This window comes from Hyaena hyaena, unplaced genomic scaffold (assembly GCF_003009895.1).
Source record: "Hyaena hyaena isolate Hyena2069 unplaced genomic scaffold, ASM300989v1 scaffold_292, whole genome shotgun sequence".
In the NCBI taxonomy this organism is placed as follows: Eukaryota; Metazoa; Chordata; class Mammalia; order Carnivora; family Hyaenidae; genus Hyaena; species Hyaena hyaena.
Window position 1 is genome coordinate 742,549 of NW_024080924.1, and position 11,205 is coordinate 753,753.

Here is an 11,205-nt window from a genome sequence, read left to right on the forward strand (position 1 = left end):
TCTTTCCTTCATCCTGCTCTACCTCCATATAACTTTTCTTTGAAACATCGGCCCTTTCATTCCCAATGCGTGGCAGTGCCAGTTCAAGGAAAATAAAGGAGCTTGTTTTACCACTCCAAGAATCCTACTTGGTGAGAATGAGGGCTTTCTTGGCTCATGGATAAGACATCTCTGATTCCTCCTGGCATGCTCTCAAACATTCCTACCCCATAGCTCTAAGATGTCTTAAAGAGAAATGCATAATTTGGATTTGGGCACAGCAGCCTGCAGACGTATCACAAGGAGTTGAAGAAGGAAAAGGAATGAGAGTGATCTCAACTCCAACTAGGCCCAAAGGTTTGGGGAAAGGAAAAAATGTGTTCCACAGAGATGATGCCATTTCACAAGGATTTATCCCATGTCCAGAAATGTGTTCCTTAGATCTTATTGCTGTGTAGGAAGAGATTGAAACTGTCTTGCAGTTCTGAACTCTACTCCAATGCTGCCTACAGAGGTGATGTTGAGCTGTTGCCACCCTCCACCCCTGCCCACTATGACATGCTGCCCCACCCCACTGGAGAGGACAGGTCTGGTGATGTGCAGAGAACCCAATCAGTAAGAACATACCTCTCCTGAAAGTTCTGACAATCAGTTGGAAATCTCAGTGGGAACTGAAGAAATCTTGGTTGGGAAGAGAAGGGTGAGTTCAGAGGGCTTCATCAAAGGCTAGCATGCCTTGTGTATAAAGAGAGTAGGAAAAAAAGGAAAATGCAGGAGGGCCATGAAAGGGGAAGGAGGTGGGAGAAGGAATTAAAAAGACAATTAAAGCCAAAAAGTTTCAGAGAAGAGAAAATAAGAGAAGATGGAACATGAAAGGAGAGGGGAATTTGGAACTCTACTTTTCTTAGATTGGTTTCGGTGTTGAACTTTTGTTTTGGGGCAATGGCTAGCAGACACCATCTCTGAGAGCCCAACATTTGTTTCTTCCCGTCGGTAGTAGTATCCTGTTGTCCATGCCACTGTTTTTGCTGCTATTTCAGGATCAACTCAGCCTGTAACATCTAGAGCTTGTTAAAACTAGGATGGCAACAGACATAGAAATCAGGCAGCCAGCTCTATGGCACCCTCTGGCTCTTCTCTATTATTTAATTCCTCCAAGTTTCCCTGGAGGTCTGGGTTAGAAATAAACTCTCAGTGAATTTGTCATTAGACCTATGCTTGAATACTTTTAGTGCTTTACTTGTGACCAGACTAATGTAGGCCAAGAAAGGGAAAGGTAGTCAAAATGTGAAAAATTGTGAAAACAAGAAGATTTCTGTGCTCCCGTGGGATTCATTTATGCAATTTTAAGTTAAAACACAATCTGGATTACTGGTATTTAGCATAACATTGCAATAAGTCCTGGAAAGCAGGGGGTCTTGAAGGAATGGGTCTCTTCTTGGCTCTGTGTTGCCTGGTCAAACTTTTGCATGCTCCCTCCTGGGCCAGTGTGGGGCAATGTTATAATGTTGGACATTAGGGGCTATGTTTCCGTAATAAATGTTTGTGTTAACATTTTAGGAAACCCACAATGAAAGAAGCTGGACAGGACCCACTGGATGATGTGTAAGTAATGAGGATGATAAAAAATAAATCAGTAGAGGAGCTGCAGTGGGAAGGGTCTGTAGCAATCCAGTAAGGAAGAGAACCTCCATTGTGCAGGACATTATCTCCTCAAACCTGGTGGGAGGGAGGAAGTTGGAAGGGGTGGTGGGGCTTCCTGGGGAGAAAAGGCTTTGGTTTCAGATCTTTGGACTTCCTCACACCATTATGGGGTTTTTAATTTTTTTTTAAACACTTATTTATTTTTGAGAGACAGAGAGAGGCAGAGCATTAGCGGGAGAAGGGGAGAGAGAGGGGGAGATACAAAAATCAGAAGCAGGCTCTAGGCTCTGAGCTGTTTGTTAGCACAGAGCCCACCATGGGGCTCGAATTCATGAACTGCAAGACCATGACCTGAGCTGAAGTCTGACGCTTAACTGACTGAGCCACCCAGGTGCCCCAATGGAATTTTTAGAAAAAGCTAATGTCTCAAAAAGCAAATCAGTCTTATTTGGAGAAAGGATCCACTCCCATCCTTGCCCTCCACCCAGCCTGTGCGCCTATTTGACTGGGGTAGAAAATAAACTCCCTGTAACAAAAGGGAACTGAAGAAATTCCTCTGCCTCGCAGATCTTTAATAGGTATAGCTTGGATTCCGTATATTCCATATATATATATTTTTTTAAATAAGTAAGTTGAACATAGTTACTTGTATAAAAAAATTCTGCCTTATGAAAGGTTTGTGTTTAAATGGGTTCCATTTAAAAAATTTGCAATTATACTGTGATTTGAAGGGTGCCTGGGTGGCTCAGTTGGTTAAGCATCTGACTCCAGCTCAGATCATAATCTCACGGTTCATGGGTTCAAGCCCACATTGGGCTCTGTGCTGTCAGCCAGCTCACAGAGCCCGGAGCCTGTTTCAGATTCTGTGTCTCCCTCTCTCTCTGACCCTCCCCTGCTCACGCTGTCTCTCTCTTTCTCTTTCTGTCTCTCAGAAAGAAATTTAAAAAAGCATTTAAAAATTTTAAAAATAAAAAAATAAAATAAACTGTGATTTGATTTCAGGAACTTATTTTATGCAAAACACTATAGAAGTCAATTTATCATAGAAAATTACAACACAGGGCTGCTTAGGCATAATATCACCAAAAGATGGGAGAAAGAATGAGACTACCAGGCAAACCTTCTTAGGTCCCCTCTGTTTTCCTGTCCTGTGTTCAGTAATGAAGACTATTTTCCTATAGGCAGAAGATGATGGAAATACCGAAATTAAAAGTCATAAAACAAAACCTTGACTACCTGAACTTAGACCTTGAAAAGGACTTGCAGAGACTGGATGAGGCAAATCAGGTTCTTCTCAGAAAAATTCAAGAGAAAGAAGAAGCTATTCAAAGGTCAGGCTCTGCAGTTGGTGAGCAAAGGCTTCTCAACTGAATAGCCCTTGGAATAAAGAAGGTGGAAGGAAGGTTTCCTTTATTGGTCAAATCTTGGTCAATCTTGGTGTGTCAAATTCTGAAGCATGAACTATGACGGCCCCAGAAGGCTTCATGTATAGATATTTGCATTACATTTCCATAAGGCTGACGTTGAACTGCCACTGCATTTGGCAGTCCCTCTGGCTCCCTGGAAGCAGTGGCTTCCTAGGGTGCTGGCAGCTTCCTTATGACTGATTCACACCTGGGTGAATATATTTTTCAGTCTGGAAAGAGAGATTGTCCTGTCACCAGGACGAGCCAATGAGAGGGAGAAGTTGAACCATATTGTATTTGAGAAGGAGGAAGCCCTGAGGAACCTGGAGTCAGAGACAGCAAAGCTGGTAAGGAAGTGTCTAGAAAAGGACCATATGATGCATTTTGCTTGCAGTCTGCCACTGTTCTCTCTCTCTCTCTCTCTCTCCCTCTCTCTCTCTCACTCTCTCCCTTTTCCCAGGAGATCATCATCTATGGTTGTTTCTGTGTCTGGAGAAATCACAGCTGTTTAAGAAAGCGCTCTTGCTCTGAGATTGAAATGCTTGGCATGGGGGCTCCAGGCCTGGGCTTTGTTCCCAGATCCTCTGCGTGGGGCCAGAGTGCAATTTTCCTCCTCCATACACCTCTCCCCAAGCTCTATTATAGAGACCCAGGGAGGGGGAAAGTACAAGAGTAGAGCAGGTTTATCCCCTTTACCTCTTCCTTTTCACAGATAAAAAGCAACAAGATTCTAAGCAGGAATGTAGTGGAGCTTCAGAAGAAGGTAAGGTGGGCCACCCTGAAAGGAGGCTCATTTCTTAGGAGTCCCAACAGAATCATCTGAACTCCTGAACTCCCCAGTCAGAAAGACCAAAGAAGGAGCAGCCAGCTAAATGTGTGTGTTCCCTACCCTCTGCCACATACTGAATCTCTTAGTCTTTCTGATTCACAGCCCATTTGTTCACTGGGATTACAGATCTGGAGAGAGAGCTAAGGGACAGCAGAAGGAGATTTTTCCCTCCTCCCCCACCCCCAAAGGGTTCTGCCCCACCTCCCCAATTTCCCCTCCTTCTCTTCCTTCTTGCCTCCTTGTGCAGCCATGTTCATAGCCTATGGGAACAAAAAGGTCTATATGGCTAGTCTGGAGTCAGGCAGCTCCCATAACAAGAAGGAGACATTCTTCTAGCAAGCTTCTATCTGGGATCTAAGTTAATTAACCACCATGCCATAGCCCTGAGACCCCAAAGTCTGCCACTACCCCAGCCATTTAGGTCTGTGTACCTCACACAGTTCACAATTTGGGGGACGGTATTTCAGATTTCAAGGAGATTTAAGAACATTGGCAATGATAAAGAAGACCTAAAGCAGACGTTGGCAGAACTGAAGGTGAGTAGAGAAGCAAATCTTGGGATTTTTGGGGAGATGTGTGTCAATTCTGGGTGGTTCAGTCGGTTAAGCACTCGACTCTTGATTGACTTGTGAGTTTGAGCCCCACATCAGGCTCTGTGCTTACAGTGCAGAGACTGCTTGGGATTCTGTCTTTTTCTCTCTCTCTCTGCCCCTCCCCCATTTGCTCACATGTACATGTGCACTCTCTCTCAAAATAAATAAAAAATAAAACTTAAAAAATTAAAATGATTAAAGTTAAGCACTTAACTTCTCCTTGCCTTTGTCTCCTCATCTGTCAAATAGGGCTAACAATAGTGTCCATCCTAGATTGCTATAATATGTCTTCAATCCCTCAATATATGATAGTTGTGTTTATCATATTCTCTGCTGGTCTGGAGAGAGGGTGACTGTTACCCACTTTCCTTCCACAAAAGAATGCTATTACCTTTCTGCTGTGTTCCAGGTGAGGCTACAAAAGTCAACAGAGTCCTGTGCAAAGCAAGAGAAGGAATTGCTCAAGGTAGAGGCAATGTTTACTCACTGAGTTTCTGTCCAGGATATAAATGGGAGAGAAACCCAAAAATCTTAGAAATAGGACAGCTTGAGGCACAGGATGGGGAGGAGGAAGAACTTCCAGCAGGTGAATTTCTGATTCACATGCAGGTGAAGGGAAAGAGAGCTTATATTGGAAGTTTTGCTTTTACCATTTCTTAAACACCCTTTTACCTCTAACACTCAAAATACTATTATTGAATTCCAAACCTAAGTGTCCTGAGACCCCTCCTGTTTTACCTGATAGACATTAAAAAACCCAGGCAAGGGGCGCCTGGGTGGCTTAGTCGGTTAAGCATCCGACTTTCACTTAGGTCATGATCTCGCAGTTCGTGGGTTCGAGCCCCACGTCGGGCTCTGTGCTGACTGCCAGCTCAGAGCCTGAAGCCTATTTCAGTCTGTGACTCCCTCTCTCTCTGACCCTCCCCTGCTCATGCTGTCTCTCTCTCTCTCTCTACTAGAAATAAATAAAACATTAAAAAAAAATTAAAAAAAAAAAAACAAAAGAAAACCGGGCAAGCCTTTTTTTTTTTTTCCTCTCAAAATTACACCAGGCCTGCCCATGAATGATGAGATCACTGCTTTGTCATGTGCTTGTTTTCCCTTCAAGGAACAGGTTGCTAGGTAACAAATGTCCAGCGTAGCAGTTAGGGTCCCAGGGAGCAGCCAAGGCTTGGATCTGATGAGATTTGTTAATTTTTTTTTCTTTCTAGATAGAGGGTAACTACCAATCTTTGCATCAGCTCTGTGAGGACCAGGCCCACTACATAAAGGTACACTGCCTGCATGGGCAAGTCAGAGTAGAAGCAGAAATTCTCCAAAGCCATGGGCTCCTTGATTTCTCATTAGGCTAAAATCTGTCACAGGGGAAAATGCCTTTTATATATAGAAACAACAGTGAAACACGTGTATGTTAAGGACTTACTTTGTGCCAGGCACTGGCACATATAGTATTTTTCTCAGGTAATTTCTTCAGTGAAACTATGGGGATGATATTGTTATGATCAGGAGAATACAGGGGTTTATAGGAGTTAGGTAATGTGCTCTGGGAACATGACTAGTAACCATCAGAGCTGGGATTTGAATACAAGCAGAATCCAAAGAGAGTATATATATATATATATATATATATATATATATACATTCTAGATATCCATCTAGACACAGTGTATTTGTGTATCTCCATTTAGCCACAGTATGTGTGTGTTTGTATATATATGTATATATATAATATGTATCCATTTAGCCACAGTATGTATGTATATGTATATATATCTGTGTGTCTATCTATATATCTCCATATCTATCTAGCCACAATATGTGTGTATATATTATATGCATATAATATCCATATCCATCTAATCACAGTATCTCCCAATTTTTATTAGAACATTTCCCTGTTTGTGTGTGTACAGTCATGCATGCACCATTTGGACTATTAGGAGTTAGTCTTAGGAGAATTAACAGTGACATTGAAATGAAATATAGGGTAATTCTTAATTATAACAATTTTTTATTTCCATGGGAAGAAATACCAGGAAATTCTGAGGCAGATGGAAAAGGAAAAAGAGATGCTGCTTCTTGAAAAAGAAATGTAAGTCTGGAAAAACGATGTCCCAGATAGACTGAAGTAACAGTCTCCAGGATGTCATTGAAGGGCAAAGTGTTTCTCAGACCTGTTTTAGGGTATTTTTTTTTGGGGGGGGGGATGGGTTTTTTTTCTTTTGCTTGGCACTTTCGTTAGGTCATAAAATTATTCTTCTATGCTTTGCCCTAGAATTTTTTATTTTTACCTTTTACACTTAGATTTGCATTCATCTGGAATTTGTTTTTTATCTATAGTGTGAGGTGGAGATCAAGATCATGTTTTTCTATTTGGATAGCCAAATGACTCAGCACCATATATTTCAGAGAACAACATTTTCAGTGGTGCCTTGTTTTATAAGTCAGGTAACCATATGTGCCTGAGACTTTTTGCAGTTTCAACCCAACATCAGAGTTATGACAGGGTTATTCTTCATTGATTGTCTTTTCTCTTGAAAATGGACCACATTTTCCTGGTTTGTTGTATGCTGAACAGTTATGAGTTTTGAATGGTAAACACTGTGAATGTTATCAAGAATCCAGGAAATAAATCATAGATGTTGTATGACTTAGAAAAAGCACCTTTCACCAGCCCCTCATATTATGTCATCTTTTTTGCCCAGATTCAAAGCCCAGAACAACTCCTCCCAAATAGTGAAACCCGGGTCAATTCTGGTAGAGACCATCCAAAGCAACATGGTACGTCTTCCTTGTCCCAAACTGGAATTTGCCTTTATCCCTACTTCCCCTGACTTCTCTCTTCCTGCTTCTTGTGTCCCCTCCCCTTTTTAATAAACCTAGAGTTAGGGCATAATGAAGCTTGGGACCTTGTGCCACACTATGGCAGCTAGGAAGTGGCAGTCAGGGTTCAGATCCAGGCAACCTGACTCCTGGGTGGCTCCTAGTCACCCCGCTATGCTGCCTCTCTGTGACTGCATGGACAGGCACAGCTGTGGCTTTTATTGCTTCCCATAGGAGAAGACCATCCTTAAGAAAGAGAAGAAAATCTTTTGGTACAAGTAAGTGGTAGAATCTTGGTTTTTACCTTGCCTAGGCTCCATTTCCTCTGTAGAAGCAAGTGACTTGGTCAGGACAGAAGGAATAAGGATAAATATACCCACCAACTAGAAAATACCAGGCGGCCCCAAATGTCTCCCAATCCTTCCTTCCTTCCTCAACACCAGGTTACACAGAACTTGGTGGGTGGAAAAAGTAGCTATTTCTTCAAGATGAAGATTGCAGGTTGCATTTTACTTTGAATTTCTGTTCTTATGGTCCTTGGTATGACCTCGTTCTATTTTTCAGATCCTGAACCTGATAATCTCTGCTATACTCTTTGCTGGAACAACAGTTCAGGGTGCATTAATTTTCTCCGTTCTTTTACTGTAGACTGTAAAGTTTTAGAAAAAAATCACCCAAACCCTCTGTGCTCTTTCTTTTTTAATTTTTGAAACAAGGAGACTAGCTCTGAAATGCTCCAAGTGGCACTTTAATGGAGAGCTTCAATTTATGACATTTCAATGTAGTTGATGACTGAAGGCCTTAGACCAGATTTCAGTGCAAAATTTTCTTGGGAGCACACAAGAAAACACAGACACACACACACACACACACAAACACACACGCATATCTTGTATTGTTTAGCTTGGTCTCTTTTGACACTTGAAAGAAAAACCTGTCCTAGTGATTTTGCCTGGATGTTAATGTCAGAGATGTTCTGATCATATGTTAAGTTCTAGAACTGCTTGCTATCATAGACCTGAAGAGGGCAACTGGTCATGTGTAACAGTCCTAAACATTTTCCGACAATCCCCAAAAAGCCTGCCCCATTATAGTACCTAGAAAATCTTTTGTACCTCCAACTTTTTTATATGGACATCTATTCTGTCAGAGGGCTTACATGTCAGGAGAGCCATATGCAATTCCTAACCGCTACATCAATCTTTTTCTGCCATCACCTATCCCCTACCCTCATCCTTTGTGTCTCCATTCCCCATCAGTTTTTCCCAAAGAAAGTATTCACCAGTTATTTATGAGTGTGAGCTTCACCTCCTATAGCTGTACTGTGGGTTGTCTCTTTCCCCCACACTAACCAAGAATGCCTCTTTGCAGACATTTCCAGTGTGGTGTCTTCATGGTCATGATCTTCATTAGGCTGCTGGGCTATGTGCTTTTCCACCTGCAGTACATAAACCCAGACCTTCTTGTGGATGTCCTACCCATGGTAATGAGCAGGGACACCTTGAAGAGGCTGAGAGAGGTCTTACTTCCCTTCCTCACTTTAGAAGTAGAAGAAGTTCTACCACATTAGTTGGAAGTAATGTGGGGGCTCCACACTGCACCCAGTGGAGAGAGGGGACATGCTGTAGTTCTGTGTCAGGGAGGAGCCAAGAAGGAAGTGGTAACCTTGGCTTGGGCATCTGACCTCTTCATTTCACTCTCTTCCCTTACTTTCCCTTTGGAGTGGTTCTCTTTCAAATAAAGAATATGTTTGACCAGAGTTCCCTGTGTTGGTCTGTGAATTTGGTCTATGAGTCCAGAGGCCTCACTGGACATTTAGTTTTGACCTGTGTTTTGAGAAAAGCTGCACTCAGAATTAAGAAACTCTCGCCACCCCCCACCCCCGTACTTCCTTTCTCTGCTCCATATTAAAGAAAGCAGAGAAAAAAAAATCATGTCTTTATTTGTGACGTTCTCCACTCCCTCTGGGGTGGGCACAAAGGCCCTTCAGCTAAGAAATCATGAGGTGGATATAAGGCTTGCTTTTGTTCAATAGTTTAACAACACACTGTCCTTCCTGTAGCTCTTTTTTATTTTTATATTATGCTATATATTATAGGAGTGGGATGTCCTGGAAAACTTTTTTTTTTTCATGTACACGCATAGTTACGCATTCTCAATTGAGAAGAAAATTACCCTGAAGTTCAAGTGACATATGAAAATAGCATATAAAATCAGCCAAACACGATTTTGTGCCTGTCATTCAAATCCTCATTCAAACGCCGTCTCACCATAATGCCTCCTCTGATCCCTCCAGACCTGAGACAGTTTCATTTGCCTTCTTCCTCATCCTCCTCTGGCACCTCTGACATCTCCCTTCTCATATGCATCCCTCAGGCTCTTACTTTCTGGTGACTGCTTGTTCTTTCAAGACCATTCTTGGTACAGGCTCTAACTGAACTTCACTTGTAGGACAATGCTGGGATGGAAGAGATACACCATATGTTTGCTTTGGCTGTAGACCTGACCCTGTCCCACCTTTTCTTTATGAGGTCTGGGGAGGAGAGGGTGAATGGTCTCAGACTAGCTCCTAAGAAAATGAAACACTGATCAATAGCACCCTCTTGTGGTCAGATAAAAACTTGGTGTTTCAGGGGGCTTCTCCACAAAGGGCAGGAGTGTGATCAGCGAGTTGATGCAGAAAGATGGATCTGCTGTCACTTTTGGACAATCCTCTCTATGAGGTCTATAAGTCCAATCAGTATTCTTTAATAAACAAATGCTTATTGAGCTTCTTCCTTGGACAAGGTAGTGCTCTACGCACTGGGATTGCAGCAATGAATAAAATACAAAAATCTCTACCCCCATTTAGTGAGTAGAGGCAAATAAAAAACAACTAAAATATGGAAATATCAGATGATAGTAGGTGCTATAAAAAGTTAGGTGGGGGAGGAGGAAGGGAGTGATGGTGAGCAGCAGCTCACTTGAGAAGGTACCATTAATAGCCAAGACCTGAAACAAGATGAAGAGGCCATGTGGATGGCCGTGGTGGGGAGAAGTGGTCATGTAGCATGGCTGATGGGGAGGCAGCCAGGTACACAGCCTTGAGGCTGGAGTGTGCCTAGTGCATTTGAAGTTCCTCTGCTGATTCCATGCTTATACATTTGTAATGGTCCCATCATTAAACTCTTCATTGGAATCCTCCAAGTTGAATTCTGGTTCTTGCCAGTACCTTGGCTGATACTGCTCACTGGCCAGAAGCATTCTTTAGGCTGGAGGGTTTCAGCATTTGGGTGATTCTAAGTCTACAGGTGTACGTGAAGAAAATGGTGGCAATTGACTAAGAAATGTATGCCCAGAGTATTACTTCCTGAGCTGTCTCCAGTGACACAACCCCTCATAAGTTCATGAAACTCCTAGGCTCTCCTCCAGCACCAAGCCCTTCCCACAGACACATCCTAGACAGACCTGAGAGCATCCCAGGATTTAACACTGGCTATGAAATTTGAGCTTGGGAAAATAAGGACATAGTAGGTCCATACTTACAGCCAGCAATCCAGTGGGGATTTAGAACCTTGAAGCTGTGCTGGAAACCCATGTTGAAGAAGCACAAGTGGTCTTTTTTGCCACCCAGAGAGCCTGTCTCCAAGCAGGACACTGGCTCCAGAAGGGCCTGGATGGCATTCCCAAGTCTGGGAAGCAGAAGAGGGGTTACCGCTGTCTTAATGAGCAGTGGTGAGCTGGCGTCTGCCTTCTGGCAACTGGGAGTTTACCACCCCCCAAATAGCCATCAATTTCTGAAAGATTTTTTTAAAATACTACAAAGCACCTAGTACAACAAAGGTTGCATGGTGGGTATTCAACTAACATGAGTTTCCTTTTCTTTACATGAGAAAAGTTTGTCTTTATCTAGTAGTTCATCTTAGTTCTGTTTTATAAAACCACACAGTAA

At 42.6% G+C, this 11,205-nt stretch overlaps 1 protein-coding gene across 1 annotated transcript; it reads left to right on the top strand.

Annotated features, from left to right (window-relative positions):
• The first annotated feature begins 585 nt into the window (after nucleotides 1-585).
• Nucleotides 586-9,033, top strand: TMCO5A (transmembrane and coiled-coil domains 5A). Its single transcript, XM_039247270.1, has 12 exons — nucleotides 586-679; nucleotides 1,540-1,584; nucleotides 2,805-2,954; nucleotides 3,259-3,376; nucleotides 3,742-3,792; nucleotides 4,326-4,394; nucleotides 4,861-4,917; nucleotides 5,663-5,722; nucleotides 6,479-6,543; nucleotides 7,157-7,232; nucleotides 7,509-7,552; nucleotides 8,646-9,033. Exons 2-12 carry the CDS (start codon nucleotides 1,550-1,552, stop codon nucleotides 8,842-8,844), a joined length of 924 nt encoding a protein of 307 aa, XP_039103201.1. The 5' UTR covers nucleotides 586-679; nucleotides 1,540-1,549; the 3' UTR covers nucleotides 8,845-9,033.
• The last annotated feature ends 2,172 nt before the right edge of the window (nucleotides 9,034-11,205 follow it).

Coding starts and splice junctions, on each gene's coding strand:
- TMCO5A (XM_039247270.1), top strand. CDS start 1,550: ATGAAAGAAGCTGGACAGGACCCACTGGATGATGT. Junction 5,723..6,478: donor ACCAGGCCCACTACATAAAG/GTACACTGCCTG, acceptor TTCCATGGGAAG/AAATACCAGGAAATTCTGAG. Junction 7,233..7,508: donor AGACCATCCAAAGCAACATG/GTACGTCTTCCT, acceptor TGCTTCCCATAG/GAGAAGACCATCCTTAAGAA.